This window comes from Barbus barbus (assembly GCF_936440315.1).
Source record: "Barbus barbus genome assembly, chromosome: 16".
NCBI lineage: Eukaryota > Metazoa > Chordata > Actinopteri > Cypriniformes > Cyprinidae > Barbus > Barbus barbus.
The window spans coordinates 15,523-40,971 of record NC_136744.1 but is presented as its reverse complement, the minus strand read 5'-3'; the positions used below and the strand labels follow the sequence as shown (position 1 = coordinate 40,971).

The 25,449-nt window shown below is 36.8% G+C and overlaps 2 protein-coding genes across 3 annotated transcripts; both read right to left on the bottom strand.

Moving 5' to 3' along the window:
* Positions 1 to 3,733: 3,733 nt before the first annotated feature.
* LOC306882199 (uncharacterized protein) lies at positions 3,734 to 19,096 on the bottom strand. The gene is made up of 3 exons (XM_079436678.1): positions 18,962 to 19,096; positions 17,947 to 18,077; positions 3,734 to 6,145 (listed from the first exon to the last, which is right to left on the bottom strand). Exons 1-3 carry the CDS (start codon positions 18,985 to 18,987, stop codon positions 4,803 to 4,805), a joined length of 1,500 nt encoding a protein of 499 aa, XP_079292804.1. The 5' UTR covers positions 18,988 to 19,096; the 3' UTR covers positions 3,734 to 4,802.
* A 1,617-nt stretch (positions 19,097 to 20,713) lies between these two features.
* On the bottom strand, positions 20,714 to 24,294 carry LOC306882447 (uncharacterized protein). 2 transcript variants are annotated; one of them, XM_079437062.1, is made up of 6 exons: positions 24,218 to 24,294; positions 23,368 to 23,395; positions 22,855 to 22,994; positions 22,393 to 22,560; positions 22,094 to 22,189; positions 20,714 to 21,599 (listed from the first exon to the last, which is right to left on the bottom strand). In XM_079437062.1, the coding sequence occupies exons 2-6, from the start codon at positions 23,378 to 23,380 to the stop codon at positions 21,276 to 21,278; spliced, it is 741 nt and encodes a 246-aa protein (XP_079293188.1). In that variant the 5' UTR covers positions 23,381 to 23,395; positions 24,218 to 24,294; the 3' UTR covers positions 20,714 to 21,275. The 2 variants fall into 2 exon arrangements, with proteins under 2 accessions (XP_079293188.1, XP_079293189.1); XM_079437063.1 differs by having other exon boundaries at positions 22,855 to 23,395.
* Positions 24,295 to 25,449: the final 1,155 nt, after the last annotated feature.

Below are 25,449 nucleotides of genomic sequence, written 5' to 3'. Positions count from 1 at the left end.
GTTTATACTGTTTACCTGTTGCTTCGTTAGATGTAGATCATCAAAGACCTTGGTACTCTCAATCAGCAGCAAGGAAAAGTCCATCTCCAGCCAGGTGCTTGAGTACAATGTGGAAAGAGGAGCTGGCAAGTCCAGTTGCATCACCTTTTTAAAGTGACAAAAGATCAAATGTACAGTTAAATATTCTAGTCCTGTAGTAATTACTCATTATAATTAGCCCATGTTTTTGTTTTCCCCTGTCATAACTGAGATGAGTTGTAAAGTATTATGTGCAAGCCACAAAAGAGCTTTTCAGTCTCTCTGTGGAGCAGAGCATCTTACCTGTGGGAGTGGCCCTCAATGACAGAGAGGATGGCACTCTTCTTTGGTTTGGACTCCTGCAATTCACTATTATGAAGCGCCTCAAAGAATGCTTGGCAGTCTTTATCTGATGGTCTGATATCAGGACAACCAGGACCTTGATCTTCACGGCTTGAACATGGCTCTTGTTTATGAGAGAAACTGATGTTGCAGATCTCTTCATATGGGACCCCTCTGACAGAGTTCATACTTGTCTGAGCCCAAGCACAAGTGCAAGCCTGCCCGTTTTTAATATCAGCAGCAGCCAACACAGAGTACAGAAGAGCTGCTGCATGAGAGCAGACCTCTCCTAGGCCTGCCTTACAGGTGCAATGAGCCATAAGCACTGTCCCGTCCTCTTGGACTGTGATCCAGGGATGTGTTGGGGTCACAGAAAGGTTTTGTGAATGCTTAACCTTAAGTATGAAACACAAATTGAGAATTAAAAAATTAGCAATATAGCCAGATTAACAATGAAGTTCAACATATAACATTATCTAAGACTCCTAGCTATTTTCTACATTATGTTTTCGATTGGCAATTGTTAATTATTACCCTAGCATTGACCTAGCTTTGCCACCTAGCTAGCACCATGTAGCAAGTTTAAGTAGAGTAGCTAGTAGGGGTGTAACAATATATCGTGTCACAATATATCGCAATACAAAAATGCAACAATATGTATCGTGGATAGTTCACCCAAAAAAAAGACCCTGTGAGAAAATGTACGTTTTCAGAGTCAGTACTACATTAAACTACAATATATTATGTTGAATATAATGTCTAATAATTGGGGAATATTAGTGGGTCCTGATAATGCTTATGTTATAAGTCTTATGTTACCAGTAAGAAGTGGCCTAAGTTACATTATTTTAAATATATCTAGCCAGTGACAGAGTGCAAGCATATTGATCTAAAATAATTCTGTATTTTCAGGTTCAGAATCATGAATATATTTATTCTGGTGTCAGACCACTGTCCAAGCCTATTCATTTACACCCACAATGTTATATCAAATTTAGCATTTAATCAACAGTACATTTTTTCTTAACCTTTTATTATATGTCTTGGAGTGTCGCAATAATATCGTATCGTGAGTTTAGTATCCTGATATGTATCGAATCGTGAAATTAGGGTATTGTTACACCACTAGCTAGTTAAGTTAAGTAAACAAATATCTTACCTTTCCTGTAAATAAGAAAAGTTTCTTCATCTCCAGATGATAAACTTGAGGATCATTCACCCATCCTGATTTAAAATACATGTACGCTTCAGTGCTCTTGTATGCCTTGAGGGACTCCACGCTGTATGGAGAAGGATTGTGGACGAGGTAGATGTAAATGTCGCCAAAAGACATGTTTGGCAAGTTAACAACAGATTTCAGCGGGGTCAGAAGTTGATTCGGAAGTAAATACGGATCAAAACCCAAAATATCAATTTTATTGTAATAGCGTTGCTTTTCTTTATCAGAGAGATGAGCGATTTTCGTCTGAGCCATTTCCCCTGGAATCATAGACGTTCGTGGCGCGGGCGCTACGGTCCTAAAGATGGCGGCCACAACAAAAAGGTGACGTCATTGATACCCATGTATATGGAATATACACAAAACTAGATAATGATCTGATATATCCTCGCTCTGCTGCAATATTTCAACACCACTGACATCAATTCCATATGACAGTATTAAATCTAGAGTATGATTTCGACAACGAGTAGGTCCTGAAACGTGTTGTTTAACACCAATGGAGTTTAGAATGTCTATACATGCTGATCCCAACGAATCTCTTTCATTATCAACATGGATATTAAAATCACCAGCAATTAGGACTTTATCTGCAGCCAGCACTAACTCAGTTAGAAAATCAGCAAATTCTTTAATAAAGTCTGTATGGTGCCCTGGTGGCCTGTATACAGTAACCAGTACAAACATCGCAGGAGATTTATCATTAACACTTGTTTCTTTGGATAACGTTATATGGAGCACCATTACTTCGAACGAATTATACTTGAAACCCGACCTCTGAGAAATACTGACAATATTGCTATAAATTGTGGCAACACCTCCCCCTTTACCTTTTGGACGCGGTTCATGTTTGTAACAGTAATCTTGGGGGGTAGAGTCGTTTAAAGTAATGTGCAAGTTTACATGATATCAAGAATTCAATTAGTATGTTATGATGAATCTGGCAAATCAAAGATGCAGGATGCTAGTTTTTATTTATGTATTTATTTATTTTATTTTATTTTTATTTTTTTAAATTAACCCTTTTATGTATTCATTAAGACATCACTAACATATAATTGGTCTTTTTTTAAGTAACGTTAACATAACAGATCTCAAACGGAGCGGATTGGCTCCATTAGCAGTGACGTCACACTGCTGTAACGGCATTAACGGTGTTTAACGGCGCTGATGAGCGGACTTTATATAAAAAGATGGAAAATCGTTCTTTGTGTGGGATGTGCTACATTTACCGGAAAAGACAGTCACATTTTTATAACAATTTTATGGGTTTCATGAGTGAAAAAGCCTTCTATTTATTTTAGTGGTTATTCTCCTCAGAAAAACCAACTGTTCCCTCAGGACCGTTTGTTATTATAATTACTTATAATTAAATTGTATTTCTTACTTTATAGTTTGAAATGCCATTTACTTTTGTTGTCAGCCCATACTTTTAAAAAGTAATTTAACTAAATTGGTTAAGTAAAAAGTAATTGACCTGAGGAAAACGCGCTGCTGGGATGTCACTCAGAGTCAGGTTGTGCGCGCGGTGGCTTATATAGACCCGGCTTATATAGACCCGCTTGGCTCGCGACTAAGAATTTAAATGTTGAGAGAAAAATGTATTTATAAAATTTTTTTTAAAAAATTGATGTACAATTATATAATGACACACTGCGTTAACTTGGTATTAAACGTCAAAAAAACATAGGGTTTTCAAATAGTGTGGTGTTTGTGTTTTCATACTATATATTTATATATATATTTGTTTACTACTTTCTTTATATATATACTTCTTTTCCTCCCAGTTTGAGTCCCTCTTTGTTAAATATAATTGAGCAGCCCCAAAGGTGGCGATGTATGCACGCGAGTCGTCAATTAGCCAATGGATGAAGAGCCAGTCAGGCATTAGCCACGTGGTCTCGTCACTGTGTGAGGTACTCTGATGGGTGAGAGGAAAGCACAGTAAGATAGGTGGAAATGCATGGTTTTATGATAGTATGTTTGTCATTGGTGGGATTGTAAAATTTTTAAAAGTTAACTCATTTTAAACAGTTTTACCCGACTATATTTTGCAGCACAGCGTTTTGTAACCAACCGCGGTGCGTCGTCTATATGAAGTTAGCAACAGAGATATCCTAACATATGATCCCAAATCAACTCCGATACACAAATGCATAGCAAAATTCTTAATTTAAATTTATTTTTGTTTTATACATTTTTTTTTAAATGTACATGTATGCAATACTATAAATCCAATTTGTCTTGGTGTTATGAGCTTCCAGTACAGAAAGTACAAACATAGTGCAGACAACATATAATTAAGGTGATAAAGAACACTAATGAAGAGAATATACAATAATTAAGAATAACAATAGTAATAAAAATAAAAATATACAGAAAAGAGACATGACCATAGACAGAACTGTGAATGTGCATGTGTCCTATGTGCAGATGAAGGTTTGATGGGTTATTTACAGATGTACAGTACCGGGGTGTGTTATGTGTTGTTCAGGTGGGATACGGCCTGGGGGAAAAAACTGTTCTTGTGTCTGGCTGTTCTGGTGCTCAGTGATCTGTAGCGCCGGCCAGAGGGCAACAGTACAAAGAGAGAGTGAGCTGGGTGTGAGGGGTCCAGAGTGACTTTCTTAGCCCTTTTCCTCACTCTGGAGGTGTAAAGTTCTTGGAGGCTGGGCAGAGGGGCACCGATAATCCTCTCAGCAGTCCTAACTGTCCGTTGTAGTCTTCTGATGTCTGTTTTGGTAGTTGAACCAAACCAAACAGTTATAGAAGAACATAGGACAGACTCGATGATTGCAGAGTAGAACTGTTTCAGCAGCTCCTGAGGCAGGTTGAACTTCCTCAGCTGGCACATTTCTACTTGTGCTTTCACAATAGAGTCAATGTGACTGTCCCACTTCAGGTCCTGAGAGATGGTGGTGCCCAGGAATCTGAATGACTCCACTGCAGTCATAGTGCTGTCCGTGATGGTGAGTGGGGGGAGTGCAGGTTCCTCCTGAAGTCTACTATCATCTCCACTGTTTTGAGCGTGTTGAGCTCCAAGTTGTTGTGACTGCACCAGACAGCCAGCTGCTCAGCCTCCTGTCTGTAAGCAGACTCGTCTCCGTCCTTGATGAGGCCGATGACGGTAGTGTCGTCTGCAAACTTCAGGAGCTTGACAGATAAGCCTTTCACATGTGCAGGTGATTTCTGAAAATGTTCCACTTTGTAAACCTTACTACACTCAGAACACAGCAGTTTTATTTTCACATTTAAATTGCATATGACGTTTCAGGTCTTTTGGATATGTGAAACTCTTCTCACACTGAAGACACATGTAAGGCTTCTCTCCGGTGTGAACTCTCATGTGAATGTGAAGGTTTCCTTTAACTGTAAAACCTTTTCCACACTCTTGGCAGGTGAAAGGCTTCTCTCCAGTGTGAACCTTTATGTGATTCTCAAGGTTTGATTTGCTTTTACAAGTCTTTCCACAGAAATAACACATGAAAGGCTTATCCCCGATGTGAATTACTACATGCTTCTTAAGGAGATTACTATCTGTGAAACTCTTTCCACACTCATGACATGTTAAACTGTTCTCTCTTAAATGAATTCTCATGTGGTAATTAAGCGTTTCTTTACGTCCAAAACTCTTTCCGCACTGGTCACAAATGAACGGCTTCTCACCGGTGTGAATTTTCATGTGAGTATTCAGATTGCCCTTTCGTGAGAAGCCATTCCCACACACATTGCAGCTGTAAGGGCTCTCTCCAGTGTGAACTCTCATGTGGGAATCGAGGGTTTCTTTACGTCTGAAACTCTTTCCACACTGTTCACACGTGAATGGCTGCTCTCCGGTGTGAATTCTCATGTGAGTATTCAGATTTCCTTTATGCGAGAAGCTCTTCCCACACAGTTTGCAGGTGAACGGAGTTTCTCCAGTGTGATCTCTCATGTGGGCATTAAGGGTTGCTTTATACTTGAAACTTGTTCCACACTGAGCACACATGAATGGCTTCTCTTCATTGTGAATCTTCATGTGATTCTTGTGGCTTACTTTATGAACAAAACGCTTTCCACAGTGATGGCATGAGTAAGGCTTCTCTCCAGAGTGAACTCTCATGTGAGTATTGAGGTTTTTTTTGAAACGGAAACTCCTTCCACACTGATGACATCTAAAATGGGTCTCTTCCGAGTGGACCCTCATGTGGGAATTAAGGATTTCCTTACATCTGAAAAGCTTTCCACACTGACAACATACAAACGGCTTCTCTCCAGTGTGAATTGTCATGTGAATCTTAAGACTTTCTTTTCGTGAGAAGCTCCTCCCACACAGTCTGCAAGTGAAAGGCTTCTCTCCAGTGTGACTTCTAATGTGGACTTTAAGGTTTGCTTTTTGAGTGAAACGTTTTCCACATTGAGGGCAGATGAAAGAACATTTAGATTCGGTCAACTTAGTCTTTTTTCGTGAGGGAATCTTTTCAGTCTGTGTGGTGTGGGATTTTTCTCCAGTCATGAAATTATGTGTCTGGTCTTTCTCTTCCATTTCATTCAGTTCTTCAGTCTCCTCTTTAGGCACCATCAGGTCTAAAGTGAAACAAGGCATACACATTTTTTAGACATGACATAGACCCAAAGCAACATATATGAAGACCAACATAAAACATCAAAATCAACATGAATGCTCAATCCAAAGAAGTCTTTCAGAACTTTAAGAACCTTGTCACAATATTGTTAACTCCTCACTTTCTCTAGGCCACATTGTTTACCAAACACTTGATCAAACACCGCTTGACCCAGGAGACCTTGTTTATTACATGCCAATTCAAATCTTCCATTTATGTCTAATATATAAGAAAAACTGTGTCATCTCAACTATGCACAGTTTTGCATATTTCTGAACAATTTCAGTCAGGATTAAGCCCCATAATTGATCATAAACTGTGTTTATCCAAGTTCTTTCTCTTCTAGTGCTATTAGATCTTTTGACAGAAAAAAACAACACTTATCGGATCCCTACCAACTTGTGTGAATTAAGAGTACGGAGTACATCAGGGCTCTGTATTAGGTCCACTTATTAACAATGTTCCCTCTAAGCTGCATGCACGCGCGGCCACGCACTTCTTCCACAGAGGCCGTGCAGAAGAAATAATATGCCATGCACACGCAAAAATGAATCGGGAAATCCACGATTGAATTCTAGTAAATCCAAAAGAGTCGCAATGCTCAGGCAAACCGCTATAGAGTTGATGTCGCTAATAGAGTTAGAACCGGTGAATGTGGTTTGCAGGTTTCATAGAAAGAAAATGTGCGCCAAATGAGGCTCTATAGAAACCAAATACTACAATGGTTGCGGACGATAGAGCTCAACATGAGAACCAATGCAAACACAATGACATGTGAAATAAAATGTCCATGTTTTAAAGAAGAGTGGCTTGATTAAGTGCTGGAAATAGCGGAGGATGCACACAGAAAGGTAACAAAACTCAGAGACATTTACAGTCACACACGTATATGGGGCAAACTGTACTTCATAGCGATGTTTAGATAACTATATAAGAATTCATGCTCACGTTTTTTTTTTTTTTTTTTTACTTGAACAGATCTCAGTTTATTTTGCTTCAGTTTGTTTTCTATTCTATTCTGTTCTATTCTATCAGTTTGAATGCTTTAGTTAGTTTTGATATTATATTATGTTAGGCCTATATTATAAACCTAATAAATAATTGACCTTGTTTTTAATGGAGTCTCTTGCTCATCAAGGCTGCATTTATTATTAAAAAAAATATATATATGTTGTGAAATATTGCTATTTCTAGTGTCGGTTTCCTATTTTAATACCTATCCTTTAAAATAAAATGTATTCCTGTGATCAAAGCTGTATTTTCAGCATCATTACTCCAGTCTTCAGTATCACATGATCCTTCAGAAATCATTCTAATATGCTGATTTATTATGAGTTTTGCTGATTTAATATGCTGATTTACAACAGTGAAACTGTTGTGCTGCTTAGCATGCTTAATATTTTTTTTGAACCTGTTTTGCTTTTTTCATTGATTAATAAAAAGTTAAAAAGAACAGCATTTATTCAAAACAGAAATATTTTCTAACAATTTAAGTCTTTACTATCAATTTTATCCATTTAACACATCCTTGCTGAATAAAGTTTATTTAACTTTCTTTAAACTTTTTAAAAGTTTCTTTAAAGAAAAAAAAACAATCTCCATTTTGAATAAACACGGTTCTTTTTAACTTTTTATTTATCAAAAATATCATAGTTGTACTGCTTAATATTTTTTGGGTCCTGTTTCCAACATTGATTATAAATCAGTATATTAGAATGATTTCTGAAGGATCATGTGACACTGAAGACTGGAGTAATGATGCTGAAAATACAGCTTTGCTTCACAGGAATACATTTTATTTTAAAGAATATTAAAATAGAACATTTATTTTAAATTGCAATAATATTTCACGATATTATTTTGTGAAATAATATGAAGCATTTTTTATCAAATAGATTCAGCCTGGATGAGCATAAGAAACTTCTTTAAAAACTTTACTGATCCCAAACTTTTGCACAGCAGTGTATTACACTGTAAAATGAACTGAACAATTTCTACTTGTGCTTTGATACAGATAATGACAATGCTAAGGAATGTATGGCAGTTTTAAAGAATGTAATTTGTGATATGAACTCGGACAGAATTGTAATTGAACCACATGCTGTTACTAAGGCCTTTATACACTCTAACAAAGCCACAGGCCCAGATAATATGTCCGTGTTTGTGTTAAGAACCTTTGCTGAGGAGTTGTCACCTGCGTGGCATAAACTATTTCAGTTTTCTATAGACACTCATACTGTGCCGGTACTGTGGAAAAAATCTTTAAAAAGATTCTTTAAAAGTTATCCCAGTACGCAAAAAGGTGTGCCCTCAGGGGGATGATTACAGACCGGTGACACTCACCTCCAATGTTTTTAAATCATTTGAGAGGCTTATGATAGAAGAGTTACGTACAGATGTGGAGCCATTGATTAATAAATATCAGTTTGCTTATACAAAAAAAATCGAAGTACAAGTGATGCTATTGCAACAATTATGCATCTTATTTTGAAGCATCTCAAATGTCTGACTGCGTATGCCAGACTACTTTTTATTGACTTCAGTTCAGCTTTTAATTTAATACAGCCACACATTCTTCTTAGAAAGCTAGCTCAGGCAAAGGTAAATCCTTTTTTAATTAAGTGGTATCATTCTTTTCTGTATGATAGGCCACAGCAAGTGAGGTTTAATTCTGCTTTAACTAACATAGCAGTATGTAGCACTGGCGTCCCTCAGGGGTGTGTATCTTCGCCAATTTTGTTTACATACTATACAAATGACCGTGTCAGTGTGGAGCCAAATCATTACATAGTGAAATTTTCCGATGATACTGTTCTACTTAGTCTACTCACAAAAAACTCCAATTTGAACACCCATTACGCAGCGGTAGAAAAACTTGTGGCCTGGTGTGATGCACATAAATTGCAGATTAACATAAGTAAGACTGAAAATGCTGGTGGACCCTGGTTCAGTAGGGGATTATGGCCCTGTGGCCATGAGATCAAACAGGTGAGCTCATTTAAATATCTTGGAGTTCACATTGATAGCGATTTGGGCTGGCGTACACAGGTGACACGTGTCTGTACCAGAGTTCACCAGCACCTTCATTTCTTGCGCAGACTTTTGGCGTTTGTAAACATTTTTTACAGAGTAGCGATTGAATCGATACTTAGGTATGGCATGACTAGCTGGTTTGGTACATTTACATTTATTCATTTAGCTGACGCTTTTATCCAAAGCGACTTACAATTGCTATATATGTCAGAGGTCGCACGCCTCTGGAGCAACTAGGGGTTAAGTGTCTTGCTCAGGGACACATTGGTGTCTCACAGTGGATTCGAACCCGGGTCTCTCACACCAAAGGCATGTGTCTTATCCACTGCGCCATCACCACCACCGGTAATTTAACAGTTAAATCTAAAGCACAGATCTCCAGCTTAGTTAGGACAGTGGGCAAAATTATGGGTACTCCTGCTCCCCTTAATCCACAGGAGTTGTTTGAGCAGGCTATATGCAAGCTAGAAGTATTTTATCTGACAAAACACATGTGCTTTACCCTGAGTATAGGCTGATTAATTCAGGGAGGAGGTTTAGGGTCCCATTGTGCAGGTACAATAGGTATTACATTTACATTTATGCATTTAGCAGATGCTTTTATCCAAAGCGACTTACATTGCATTCAAGTTACAGTTTTTACATTTTATCAGCTCTTGCTTTCCCTGGGAAATAAAATATTAAGTATAAATATTCTTTTATTTCGTTGTCAGTTACATTTTTAAATGGTCAAAAGGGAATGTATTTTGAGGGTTTGGGGGGGGATTAGGGTGGGAGTGTTACCTACATAAGTTCATCTGGTTAAATTGTACTGCACTTTGAGTATTTTCTATACATGTTTAAAATGTCCTTTATGTTTATGTTATGCTATGCAGCACGCCCTTTGTCCAAGCCAAATTTCTCCCACGGGATACAAATAAAGTTAATCTAACCTAAAAAATTATATTTATATTTTTTATCTTTTATTTTATTCTTTTTATTTTTTTCTACGTTTCTTCTTAATATTTGTATTCTATATAATTGCACTGTCCTTGGAGCGGACCTGACCTACATTTCACTGCTGGTTATACTCTGTATAATTGTGTATGTGACAAATAAAACTCTTGAATCTTGAACTCAAGTACATACGGAGGGAGGGGTTCTAGCAGACCAATCACAGCGCTTGCGGTCCGTGTAGAATTGACGTCAGAGGTGCACGTCAGATACGCCGTAGGTTCGACGCAGAAGTATAGACTGGGCTTCTGCATTCAATAATCACTCCGCACCGGTTTTACCATTTCCCACTGCTCACTGAATTGATAAGAAACACTGCTCTGCCTTCGCTCCATGACCAAATTTGCTAAAGTATTTAAGTATGTTTTTAAATATCACAAAGTTCTGTTCAGAACTAACTTATATTAAACGAAAAATAAATACACAATAGTAGAATAATAGTGTTAACTTTGTTTATTGTAACACTACAATTAGCCCAAGTCTATATTAAATGAATGTTTCTCTCACTTGTCTATGCAGCGTCTCTCGACTATAGCGAAGCTGGGGGTCGTAGTTACTTCAGAAACAGAAATAATATGCTGTAACTTTCACATTTTTAAGCTGATAAGTCACAGGACAGTGTTGATCATTTTCTGCAATCCTGAATGTTTCCATGTGTGCACAATCTGTACGTTATGTGCGAGCTGTGTGTTGTGTGTGTGCAGCAATGTAGCAGGCTGCACATTAGTTTAGAGCGGATATTAACTACCTGTACAATAAACTGCTTAAAACATGAATTCACCCAATCAATATTGATTATCCACATGCTACAAACAAGCATGCTTGAGATATAACCTCCTACACTCATCCATCATCTTAATTATAACCTTCACCTTCTTTCTGATTTGAGCGACCCACATATCTGTCAAGCCAGCTACTGATGTTTAACGGCAAAAAATGCAGTTATTTTATGGACTGTTGTAGGGTTGGGCTATAAATCAATAATTATCGCGATATCATTTTAAAACGCTAAAGCGATATGAAGAATTTGATAAATGTTTGATGTTTATGTGCCAAAAGCGGAACGAAACAGACCGTTTATTCCACGTGTCAAACTCAAGGCCCGCGGGCCGGTATGTGACCCGCAAGAGCATATGATGTCTTTTCATATTGAAAAATACTAAAACATTCTATGCTGCTTTATATCGTAAATTATGAAAGTGCGTATCAATACCACAAGATTCTATTTGCCGTTCTATTTATACGCAGGAATTGACTTTGGTGTGCACAGATACAAAATGGTTAGGATTAGGGTGTGGAGATTTTCCGTTGATGACCTCATCAAGCGCTTGAGCACCACCGACGGAAAAACATGACATTCTGCATTCATTTAACAAATTTTTTAAAAATCGATGGAAGCTTTCAGACATGACTGACTTCTCCTTTTTCTATGGAGTTATTTTAATGACAAATGTCCAGAGCTCATTACAGCCTGCAAGAGCACAAGCATAAATCTCTCTGCTCGCAGGTGGATTCCCATTCATTCACTCTCACAGAAAACGTCAGACGTTACATGTGTGCGCTCAAAAATGATCTTCTCTCCTGAATTTAATGTTGCCATAAGCGCAACCTGGAGTGTGGGCATCCACCGGCAGAAACATAAATTGGCGCATATGCCAACGAATGTACATCAGTATTTACATATTATTAGAAAATACGGGATTAGTTTTCATTGTTATGCTGATGATACTCAACTATATATCTCAACAAGACCAGATGAAACTTCTCAACTAAGCTAAAAGATTGTGTAAAAAATGTAAAAGATTGGATGACCAATAATTTCCTCCTATTAAATTCAGATAAGACAGAGATATTACTTATTGGACCAAAAAACAGTACACAGAATCTCTTGGATTACAATTTGCAACTAGACGGATGCACTGTTACATCCTCTAAAGTCAATAATCTGGGTGTTATATTAGACAGCAACTTGTCCTGTGAAAATCATATTTCCCATGTTACAAAAACAGCATTCTTCCATCTTAGAAACATTGCCAAGCTTCGAAGCATGCTCCCTGTTTCTGATGCATAAAAGCTAGTTCATGCATTCATGACCTCTAGACTGGACTATTGTAATGCACTGCTAGCTGGTTGTCCTGCATCTTCAATAAACAAGCTACAGATAGTCCAAAATGCAGCGGCTAGAGTTCTTACCAGGTCAAGAAAATATGATCATATTACTCCAATTTTACAGTCTCTGCACTGGCTACCTATTCAGTTCCGTATCGTTTACAAAATATTATTACTTGCCTATAAGGCCCTAAATGGTTTAGCTCCTGCGTACCTAACTAGTCTTCTACCACGCTACAATCCAACCCGCTCCTTAAGGTCACAAAACTCTGGACTTTTGGTAGTACCTAGGATAGCAAAGTCCACTAAAGGAGGTAGAGCTTTTTCACATTTGGCTCCCAAACTCTGGAATAGCCTTCCTGATAACGTTCAGGGTTCAGACACACTCTCTCTGTTTAAATCTAGATTAAAGACACATCTCTTTACATTTACATTTATTCATTTAGCTGACGCTTTTATCCAAAGCGACTTACAATTGCTATATATGTCAGAGGTCGCACGCCTCTGGAGCAACTAGGGGTTAAGTGTCTTGCTCAGGGACACATTGGTGTCTCACAGTGGATTCGAACCCGGGTCTCTCACACCAAAGGCATGTGTCTTATCCACTGCGCCATCACCACCCCAATCTTTAGCCAAGCATTCACATAATGCATCTTATAATCTTGTACTGCAGTTATATCTGATCAAATGTACATTATTATTATCCTTTAGCTTGGGTTGAACAAATCATTTTTGCTTAGATGGAACAGCAGCTACGCTAATTATGTCTCTATTTGTTTCTCTGTTGATTAACATCCCGTGGTAACTAGGAATGACAGAAGCTTCAGTCTGGATCCAACCCTTAAATGATCTGAGATGACCGAACACCTGAGAAAAGATGATGCCAACCCCTCAGAGGACCTCAGAGGATGCCAACGCTCAGACAACATACACAATTACCAAAAGACCACTGGAACCAGTTGAGCCCTTACAATCTGACTTGCTGCAGTTTGGAACTGAACTGCTGGTTTGTTTGGCCAGAGGAGAACTGCACCCCGACTGAGCCTGGTTTCTCCCAAGGTTTTTTCTCCATTCTGTCACCGATGGAGTTTTGGTTCCTTGCCGCTGTCGCCTCTGGCTTGCTCAGTTGGGGACACTTCATTTCCAGCGATATCGTCGACCTGATTGCAATTTTTTTTCTTTTTTCATTTGACACTATTGACACACTATTTCCTTTTTTTTTTTGGATATTGTGCAGTTGCTTTGACACAATTTACATTATTAAAAGCGCTATATAAATAAAGGTGACTTGACTTGACATTGCATCGGTCTCGCACGAGTCCCGCATTGTCCGGTAAAATCACATCTGCTGTCCTGAAACAGATCTATAGCCAGGTGGTCACCCTAGCACAGAGTAGTAAAATAATTACTAATTTGAATCAGTAAATTTTAACAAAAACAAATTATAAAATTGAAAAGAAGCAGTTTTTTTGCGATCAGATCAGCCGGTAAACTCCTGGAATGTCTAAGGATTCAGAAAGTGAATGCATTCAAACAGTTAGTTCAAAAACGCTCTAATGCAGAGAAAACACGGCTGATTTCATCAGAGATGACAGAGATAACAGTAAGCTACTCACGTACAGGTGTCAGCAAAAAATAAATAAATATTCAGCAAGCTATTTGGCTAACAAGCACGAGTGGTTTGTACTGATGCTGGCTGAAGGCGTTTTAGATTACGCAGTAGTCAGTGGTTTAGTAATTCTGCAACAGTCAGGTCAAGGTAGCTCATTTAATGCTCTTTTGACGTCCCCCTGTGTTCCTGTTTGGTATTGCAGATTGACTTGTGCTGTAAACTACTAAATGTAATGTAGAAATGTTCATTGCTTTGCAACAGTGTATAATGAAAAGCGCTATACAAATAAATGTGAATTGCAAACAATTATTAATTCATTCATTGATTTACTTATTTATTGTGGCACTATATACTTTCATTGCAAATTCTGAAAATTAAAAAGTCCTTTAGTTTGTATTTATTTATTTTTGGGTGGGGGAGTGGGGTTGAGTATGGCCACTTCTTTAAGCATTGATTGCGTATCATATGCACACCAAAGTCAATTTCTGCGTATAAATCGCACGCCAAATAGAAACAGAAATTGTGCTATCGATACGCATTTCATGAGACCGGGCTCTTTTTTTTTTTTTTTTAAATGCAAAATCTGTCACAGGTTTTTATCAGTGCACAATTATTTGTTGTACCATAAATGTAACAAAAAGGTTTTTAACAAAGTTAATGTAATGCAAGTTAATGTGATATTTGTCTTTGTTATTTACTTTGATTTATGGAGTAATGTGGATTTCTTAATAAATTCAAAGGATTTATGTTAAAATAACAGAGCAATAACATTTTACTTTTACATCTATGCAAAAGCATACAATATTTGTAACTTACATAAGTAGCTAATAATAATATAAAGAGACAGTTATTTAACAATATGTTAAGGAGTGGTAACATTTGTACAGTGTTACGGTTATAACCGGCCCTTTGATGGCAGCCCTAATGTTAAAGTGGCCCTCAGTGAAAATGAGTTTGACACCCCTGGTTTATCCGCTCAGATCAAAGTTAAACTCACTAGAGCAGATCACGCGACACTAAACAGCGCTGTGAGATCTAGTCTGAAGTGACGTTAATGACTCAGTGATGTTAAAGCCAGATGAAAGCGCTGACTAACAGGAGAAACACTGTGTGCAACTATACAGTCAGAAGGTTTTTCAATCAGCAAATCGCCATCATTTACCATGGACTGACTATAGTAACACTAACTGCACCGTGGTATTGTGGCAGAAATGTGGGATATTCATGTCAAATTTTACAATATTATTAATGTAGACATGAATTAAATGTATTAAAGGATTATTTATTTTATATTTTTCCCTCTTATTTTAAATAGCAGCTTAGTGCCTCGCAATAATGTCCAATTATGTGCTCTGTCTAATGAGGATGGGAAGGGGAGGAAGGGTGGTTAGAAAAGAATGACTTGTAAACTGTTCTAAATCTGTAAATTGTTGATGTGAAAATAATACATATATTGATAAAAAAAAATTATTAAAGGAGTAATGGAATATACAGTATTTTTGTGATAAGGCTATAGCATGTGTGCATTTAAACGAAATGTCTTTAGACTACTGTTTTTTTAAACACAAATACCTAAAAACCATACAGTTTTGCGGTGCTATATCTATGGTTTTAACTGTGATTATCATAATTTAAATGTATGCTACTATGGAAGACCAATGATTAAAAAATAATAATAATAATTGATTTCTCTGTATAAAAATGAGGTTGCTAAAATTGACCAATATTAGCCTACAGATTTTGATAATGAACAAAAATTTGCATCTGCATCCTAACTCAAGCTACTATTACGATCAAATATGCATTTCTAAGAGACAAAAAAAGTAATATTATTAGTAATATTATCAGGCAACACAAACATGTTTCTGGATTGAAACAGTACCACTCATTAGAACATGCAGAATCTAAAAAAAAATAATGTTTCTATTTTTATGAACATGTGATATTTCAGTTTTTCTTTTTTAATAAATCTGCAAAAATGTCAACAATTCTGTCTTTTCTGTCAATATGGGGTGCTGTGTGTACATTAACGAGGAAAAAAAGTGAACTTAAATGATTTTAGCAAATGGCTGCAGTATAACAAAGAGTGAAAAATTTAAGGGGGTCTGAATACTTTCCGTACCCACTGTATGTATATGTATATCATGGTCCTTCAAAGTCTCTTGGAGAGGTGAGATATCCAAGACGCAACATCTAACTACTGGGGTGCCTCAGGGCTCAGTTCTTGGACCACTTCTCTTTTCTATGTACATGGCATCACTAGGTTCTGTCATTCAGAAACATGGCTTTTCATATCACTGCTATGCTGATGACACTCAACTTCTACCTCTCATTCCATCCTGATGATCCGACAATAGCTGCTCGCATCTCAGCGTGTCTAACAGACATTTCTTGCTGGATGATGGACCATCACCTTCAACTTAACCTAGCTAAGACAGAACTGCTTGTAGTTTCAGCTAACTCATCGCTTCATCACAATCTCACCTTCCAGTTAGGCTCATCTACCATAACTCCTTCAAAAACAGCCAGAAACCTTGGAGTTGTGATTGATGATAAGCTGAATTTCTCAGACCACATTGCTGAAACTGCCCGGTCCTGTAGATTTGCATTATATAATATTAAGAAGATCAGGCCCTTTCTCTCGGAACATGCAACACAACTCCTTGTTCAGGCTCTTGTTCTGTCCAGACTTGACTATTACAATGCTCTCTTGGCAGGTCTTCCAGCCAATTCTATTAAACCTCTACAATTAATCCAAAATGCCGCTGCAAGATTAATCTTTAATGAGCCGAAAAGAATGCACGTCACGCCTCTGTTCATCAATTTGCACTGGCTACAATAGCTGCTCGCATTAAATTCAAGGCATTAATGTTTGCCTACAGAACCACCTCTGGCTCTGCACCCCTTTACCTAACTTCATTACTTCAGACTTATGTGCCTCTAGAGAACATCTTAGGAGCATTGCGAAGATCAGATCTATGGTTTCAAAAAAAGAGATGGAGATGCTTGTTCATGCATTTATCTCTACACGATTAGACTATTGCAATGTTCTGTATACTTGTTTGAACAAATCTTCTATGGATCGATTACAAGTTGTACAGTACGCTGCTGCAAGGCTTTTGACTGGGACAACAAGGAGGTCGCACATTACCCCGGTGCTTAAGGCCCTTCACTGGCTTCCCATTGGATTTAGAGTAAATTTTAAAATTTTGGTCATTACTTATAGAGCCCTGCATGGTCAGGCACCCTCTTATATTCATGATCTATTACATGCACACACTCCTGGTCGGTCTTTGAGGTCCTCAGACATAGACCTTTTAACTATTCCCAGAACACGTTTAAAGACAAGGGGTGACCGTGCTTTTTGTGTCATGGCTCCAAGGCTTTGGAGCTCTCTCCCCTTGTCATTGAGAACTATGTGCTCTGTTGAATCATTTAAAAAACACTTAAAGACATATCTTTTTGTACAAGCTTTTAACTAGCAAAATGGTCTGAAAGCTAATCTTTGTGATGTATGGTGGTATTTGTTTTTGTTTTCTCTTTTTTATTGTAAAGCACTTTGTGACTTTTTGTCTGTGAGAGGTGCTATATAAATACATTTTACTTACTTAAAAAAAGAAAGCAAAAAAACTTGCTAAATTGTGTTCAGTTTCGGTTATTATAGGGAGTATGCAAATATGGAAACAAAGCTGTTTGGTCTATCCTTGAGTGTTAAGGACTTGTGAATGTTAGCCATGTGAACCTGTCATCTTGCAAACTGACTTCCCAAGGTATTTGGATTCTGTTTTTGTTGCTTGTCTTGTGGATCCAAATAAAAGAAGAAAATGTACGCGTAAAAAACAAGTATATTTTGGGCTTGAGGCGATATGACACTGCATGTCAACTAAAACTTCTTTAATTAGCCCACTTATATATTCATTCTTTCAACATTCCTCAAAAAATCATTCCTTTCTGTAGAGGTTGACATTTTCAGAAGGATATCATGACTAAGTTCAGGCTTGAGAATGGAAACCAACCTGTTTGTGTGTCAGTATCTTCTTGCTTCACTCCGAATGCTCCTTCAATCTTAACGTCTTCATTCTCCTCCTTAATAAACGCCATCTTTATAATATTCACGTGGATCTCAGTCGCTTCAGCAGGACTTGTTCTGTGTTTGGAAACAGTGTCATATTTAATATGAGAATAAATAGTCACATCCTAACTATTCATGTTAAAGTAATACGGTTTATATGTAGCCTAAAGTGTGTGGGATTGTTTTGACCAGAATGTAATCTGAAAAACGTTAATCCGCCACACACACATATGCTCTATAACACACTACACGCGTGAAATTACTCCTGCTATGAAATCAATACATTAGACAAACGATAATATATATGACAACTTTGATGAACGTGCTTGATCCACGTCAAATGTTGACTACTGTAAATTATATATATATAGTATACAGATTGTTAGTGAAAATATTAAATACATTCTCATATTAATAAATACAAATCATGTTAAAAATATGTGTGAACCACAGCTTGTTTATGTTCTCTTCTCAAACTTGTATCAGAATTATGTTACAAAGCTGTTTTAAAAGCAGTCCGGGGTTTTAATGATCATATTAATACAATAATATTATATTGAACCCACAATAAACAAAAGCATTCTGTGCCCATATCTCCATTTCTATCTAATAACGAGTAAGATTACACATATTTATACAGCTGAAATGTGTTTATTGTTAATATCATATCAGAAATGACAGCTTTGACAGGTGGTTTGTAATAGTTGTCATCAGTACAGGGATGGGGAGGCTTTGAAACAGTGAATTATGGAATTAAATAATAAAAACAAACGGGAATGAAACGAGACGTAATGTTTCTGCTTCTCACAAAATACCGTCATAAATATTAAATAAATCATTACGATGTTACATTTAAACATCCAATAATTGATAACTAGTTTTCTTGTTACAATGTTACAACTCTTGACCGGTTTACATTAATTTAAACACTTCAAATGTGTTCTATGCTTAAAACAAACCTTTCTTCAGCCCAAACCAGACGCATCACGCGGCGCAGCCTGCTGACGCCACATCGCCAAAACAAATTAAAAGTCCTGGGCCCGTACTGATGAAAAATCTTAGTGCTAAGAGTTGCTTCTAGTTATCGTTCAAATTTGCTCAGAATAAGAAAGCCCATAAATTGACTTCTCTGTTTGTTGGATTTGTATAATTTAATTTAAAAGCCCTTTTGTTGTATTTTTTTGAAGCATCTTATGTTCTTATTTTTCTCTTATTTCTCTTTTTGATTTCGTTTGGTTTATTTGGACGCTTTTTTGTTGTTGTTGTTCTATTTTTGGTTATGCTCAACCAAGGCTGAATAAGATTGGATTTATTCTGGAATGTGATTATGTAATTTGTTTGGTTGTAAAGCTGAATTAATAATAATAATAATAATAATTAAAAAATAAATGAAAAGAGTTGCTCCTAGTAACACAATTCTAAGAAAATTCTTAGAAATATGGGTGTTTCCTCTTAAAATTAAAGAAAAGATTCTAGTAAAGAAAAAAAGTAATTCAGAAAGCATCTTAACTCTTAAAAGAGGTCTTAACATCAAGTCAAGTCACCTTTATTTATATAGCGCTTTTAATGTAAATCGTGTCAAAGCAACTGCACAATATCAGAAAAGGAAAATAGTGTGTCAATAATGTAAAATTAAAAGATTAAAAAAAAGATTTTCAGTTAAAGGCATTTCATTATTGAATTGAGTGATGTCATCATCCAGCTCAGTTCAGTTTAAATAGTGTCTTTGCAATCAGGTCGACGATATCTCTGGAAATGAAGTGTCCCCAATGCGTGCAGAAGATTCTGGGTACCTCAGGATGTGAGGAAGGATACACTTGATCCATCCTGCAGAACAGGCCGAATGAAGGGCGTTAAATGAAGACTGCCTACAAAGGATCCTTCAAATTGAGATGGCCTTTGGCAGCACTTGATGACGTCACAGCGGAGGCAGCCTTCCTAGGACGCAGCCATTCGTTTGAGATGCATGCAAGAATGAGTTTTCACTGAGCTTGTCTGACTTCATTTTAACATGTAAGACAAAAAGTGTTTTGTTTTGGTATAAATTAATTGATTGTCATTCACCGCATTGCATTAAAAGCCAGTTATTATAAAGATTTTTAATACAAAAACTTACTTCTTCAAAATTAAGTTTTAATATTTATTTTTGTGCTGTGACCTAGTGGGTGGGAACATGTGACATAGCCAGGCGCACTTACTAGACAGCGTTTAATGCTGAGGAGGACACTAGTCTGCAAGCCTTTGAAGGACTGAACTAGGAAGCATGCAACCTTCCGTTTGAGAAGCACCCAACATCTCATGCCTCATGTAATCGCTCAATCAGTGTTTCAACCGCGGAAAGATATCAACAAAACAATGTGGGAATAAAATGTCATGTAGCATTTCATTTACCTCAGCAAGTCATCAGTGTCCACAGCTCGTTAGCTCACTAGAGAAATTAAGTCTACACTGTAAAACCAAATTAGTAAGCAGAACTCAAAAAAATTGATGTAACTCGTTGCCTCAATTTTTTTAAGTTCATGAACTTAAAAAAAAAATATTTCAAAGATTAAATATTTGGATTACATGTTACATAAACATTTTAATTACAGTTAAATTAATCAAATCAAATTAAATATTTTCAGTTATAGCAACTTAAAATTTTCCTTACCCATTCTCATTGTATTAAGTTAACATTACAAAAAAAAATAAGTACACAAAGAACCATTTTTAAGTAGCATCAACTCAATATTTATTAGTCTTAGTCATTTGTTTTACAAGTACAAGTAACTCAAAACCTTTGACACACAAGACTCAAAATCATATGCCTAAAAACTCAATTTTTGTGGTAACTCGTTGCCTCAAATATTTTGAGTACAAACAACTTCAACAGTTTAAGTTACAGTGAGTTACACTGAATTCTTGCCATCTTCTATTTAACACTGCAGTGTTAATTTAAAAGACAGAAACAAAACAGTTCAGAGATGCACTAGGCTAAAACCTGAACACCAGATTAAAATAGCACCTCTAAAATTACAAATTTATGAACCTGCATGAAACTTTACAACAGCATGTACCATTTAAAACTAAAATACCTGTACATTTATCAAGTACTACCCAGCTGTACTTAACAACTCTCAAGAACAAGAGCTGTATTAATGCCAAATAACATTAATAAATACAAAAGGCACACTGCATATTGTGGGAAAAAAAAAAAACAATTGGTGCAGAAACATTTTAAATATTATTTTCACAGAAATAACCTACATTGAACTACAGAGGAACTGCCAGGCCTTAGTAATTATTCTGATGCGCATCGTCATTTTTGAGACTCTGTAACTTGGGTGACAGTTTACCATCGTCAAGACCAAGTAAAATCTTCTGAATGAATTCAAAAGTGTTGGTCAGTCCCCTGGGATAGCTGAGGTGTAGTGCATAGATCAGTCCAAACATTACCAGGAAGGCATCAGCAAATCTGGGGAGGTTGCCCACAATCTCGCTTTCAATGACAACAGAGATTTTCACAGGCTGGAAGTGAACTGGACTTGTGTCATTATCTTTGACGACTGCGAGGAGGGCCACTGCAACATCTAAAAGCTCTGGCTCATCAGATGTGTCCTGTAAAATAAAATAGATATAAAAAGGATTAAAGATTTTTATTAAGATTTTTGACAAAAATATTTACAGCAGGTTTAGTGCAAAGATAAAGGCATTTAGTTAGTCATGAGATTTAACAAACAATATTGCTTCAGACCAACTGACAGAAAGTTTAATGATTTTGATTGTTGTGTGAACAGACTACAGTATGACGATTTTAAACAGAAGATCAGTGTTCTACAGGACCCAGCTAAGCTACCAGTAAACAAGAAATTGATACTATGCTAAAAAAACCTATAAAAATGCTTTATTTTGTTTAAAGCAATCTAGTACCAAAGTTTTTTTTTTTTTTTTTACAGTAAGGTCAAAGAAAACAAATCGCTTCAAATCTCTTCAAATCACACAAACTATGTGATTTGAAAGACTGAGCAAGGGTAAGCGTGTATGTCTGTCTGTATTCATATGAACTGTTTACTTAATATGGTTGTGAGATTAAAAAAAACAAAAAAACTCACTGTGCAGGTCTTGAAAAACTCAGAGACGTCCTCACGTAAATACACAGGAAGGGCATGAAGAACAGTAACACGCTTTGTGTGTATGTCATGAAACGCCTATAACGATAAAAACAGAATTGTACATAACTTATTTAATGTTAAACAACACAAGATATACAAAATCAGACAAATACCAAAAAAAAAAAGTGGACAAGTTGTTGTATTCAAAGCTCATTTGAATCATCAAACTTTTCAAATGTTTTCCAATGTTCCACTTTTAATTAGGAATTAGACCTATAAAAAAGGGATAATATTTTTACCTGTTCATCATGGAGTTTTAGGATTTCAGTCAAAGCATCTGATGTCTTCCCGGTTCTGCCTGCCTTCTGTCTGAACAGGGTCATCAGTCTAGGAAGATGTCGGTCAAGCTCTGAGTAGAATGTGTTGGGCAGGTTCTGGTTTGTAATTCGTAGGAACTCTGCATACACCTACATTTTAAAACAAAGACAGACTAATATAACTATATAATATAACATTGGAATCCATAACAGCACTTACAACTTCATCCAGTGCAGATTCTGCCACATTGCAACCATTTCTCTGCAATATATCTTTAATTGCCTCCTTGATCAAAGGCTGAGATAAGAAGCAGACCTGATTTAAATGCTCCACTATTTCTTGGGTAGCTGTGTTTGAGACATGTAGGATTGCCTGCATCTTCAAAAATAAGGAAGATAAATTCATTCTGAGATGTTTTTTTAGTTCGTCAGTGTCACACTGACCATCATCCCCCACTGGATCCTCATCTGTGCCTGGAGGTTCTTCATACAAATCACCATCAACTGCAGGAATACTGGCTTGACCAACTTCACTGACAATGTCATTTTGAAAGTCTGATGAAACACTTGCTTGGTGTGATCTACTTTTATGAGAATTGAATGAAGAGTATACATTTGTGGTAAAGCTACAATCCTTGTATGGGCAAGCCACCGTTTCATGATTTCTTAAATGCCTTCTAAGATGGCAGAAAAGAACAGATTCAGAAAATTGCTGCTGAAATGGGCATAAAGGGCATTTAAATAACAGAGCCTGCTGAGAGTGTTCTGCACTACTGCCAAATTGGCGAGTATGATATCTTGACAAATGAGTTCTAAGACTATTAAGTGTCTTAAATGTACACATGCAATCATTATAGATGCATGGAAGAGGGCTTACACTGGAAAAGTGACTGTGTTGAAGTCTGTAGTGCTTAAATACTTGCAATCTGTCAGTAAAAGAAGCTGAGCACAACTTACATTGCCAAATCATACTGTAGCCAACAACCTGAAAGAAAAAAACAAAATTAATGTTAGAAAGTGTATAGCTCCATCAAAAAAGTTTAATTATTAAGTACAAGTCAACTAACAGGTTACATGGTCATGACCAGAGAATACAACTAACACTGTTTTCGGTGTAATGTGTTTTTTCATGTGTACAGATAGAAAAATGTATGTTAATGTTACACCAAACATAGAGCGGAGTACTATATAATAGACAAGGCTGTTTAAATATTAAGCAGGAAAATGATAAATGTGGACCTCTTCATATAGACATCTCAGCGCTGTTTTATATTTCTAAACCGACGTCATCAGTCAAAACTTGAACACATAACGGCTCTATATCATTTTGCCAAATTACAGGCTTTACTGGCACATTTCTGCAATGGCACATGCTCTCCAGCTCCCTAATGTGCGTATCAGTGGCACGCCAACACATTGGGGAAAGTATATTGTCCAAGTTATCTAGTTTTGTGCACACCAGACAAAATTAGCAATGAATAAGCAATGGATGTTTATTTTAATCGCGTGTCACGCATGGACGTAACAATCTCAGCGCCTAATGTCTTTAAAACAAATGTAACGTTAGGCTAAATTGTTCCCGCGGAATTACAGACTGGTCCGTTTGAAAAATTATATAAGTTAGCTGATGTGTAACATATGCTTCGTCGTTCGTTGTTTTTATTAGGCCTATTTCATCGGTTATTCCTTGCTAGACATCCATGAATTTTGAATGTAAATATACGTAACTAACGAACGCTGTTTAAAGTTTTGTCTTGATTAAACTGCTGCAACTGTTCACTAGATAAAAAACACATTTAACACTTACCGTGACACCGACGTTGCTGGTAACTGCCGACAGCTTGAAGCTTACATCCTCCTCACTGCACTGCAGTCACTTGTGGCGCCAACGTAACTTAAAAGTTATCCACGTGTTGCGCGTTCCCACAACGTCGCAAGTCTCACGTTGACCTTGGGGCACGTGAGCCTCGTAAGCCAATAAAATGATGACCCTTATGTCAACCGAGTCGTAACTTTTTAATCAAACATATTTTTTCCTGCCTGCCATATAAAGAAACCTCTAATGTTGAACCCACTTAGATGTTCGTTGAAGTTACAATTTTGAGCTCTTAAATTACGATCTTCTTAAGTTTTTGTTTCATAAGCTAATTGCTTACGTTATTATCTTAAGCAGTGATTCCTTAATATTCTCTTTGTGCTCACATTAAACCAGCTGTACATGTATGTAAAATTAGTGCTTAGAGTGAATTGAATATTTTTCTTGCTAAAATATTTTACAGCTGAATTTATGAAGACCCAGCCATTATTAGGAAAATTAAGTATTTTTTTTAATATTAAATTATTTAAATACATATAATTTAATTAAAAATTACAAACAATTGGTTACACACACATGCCCGCAAGCAAACACACAATGTTGAAACAACAAGAAATAAGTACAGTTAAATTATACACCTAAGTGGCACTTACTTAATAAGCAAATTGTTTCAGTTAATTAAAAATAATCAGTTCAAGTCACTCAAAAACTATAAAAAAGTCACATAAACTCAAAATATTTAGGTTAGTAGAACTGTATCAGAAAATTAAGTTTACGCTACTCAATAATTTTAATTATTTTGAGCATTTGAGACTTTACATGTTTGCATAAATTTTTTTTTTAAAGTTGAGTGTTGATACTTGTGTTTTATATTGTTCTATTTAAAAATAAACAGAAATTAAATTTAAGTTTGGATTCAGTTGTTAGGTGTCACGTTTTTCTTGGAACAAGGAAAGGAGGAATTCTTGAAATAATATCTTTTATGATACAGGGCGCTCTGGGGGCCATGGCGGGACCGCCTCCGAGGCTGCAGCCCCAGCCCCCGCCCCGGCCTCTATGGCTGGAGCCATACTATACCACCCCCCCAAAAAAAAAAATCCTTGGGGAAAGTAGAGGCTGGTTCTGGCTGATGCTCTGGAGGAGTGGGCTTTGGAGAGCGCTGGAGGTGGAGCCGACACAGGAGGGTGTTGGGGAATTACAGTTAAAACCCAAGAACCAGGTAT

Coding starts and splice junctions, on each gene's coding strand:
- LOC306882199 (XM_079436678.1), bottom strand. CDS start 18,987: ATGCGTCTGGTTTGGGCTGAAGAAAG. Junction 18,078..18,961: donor CTGGTTTGGGCTGAAGAAAG/GTTTGTTTTAAG, acceptor TTCCAAACACAG/AACAAGTCCTGCTGAAGCGA. Junction 6,146..17,946: donor AGATACTGACACACAAACAG/GTTGGTTTCCAT, acceptor GTTTCACTTTAG/ACCTGATGGTGCCTAAAGAG.
- LOC306882447 (XM_079437063.1), bottom strand. CDS start 23,070: ATGAAACGGTGGCTTGCCCATACAAGGATTGTAGCTTTACCACAAATG. Junction 22,190..22,392: donor TAAAACTCCATGATGAACAG/GTAAAAATATTA, acceptor TTATCGTTATAG/GCGTTTCATGACATACACAC. Junction 21,600..22,093: donor AGTTTTTCAAGACCTGCACA/GTGAGTTTTTTT, acceptor TTTATTTTACAG/GACACATCTGATGAGCCAGA.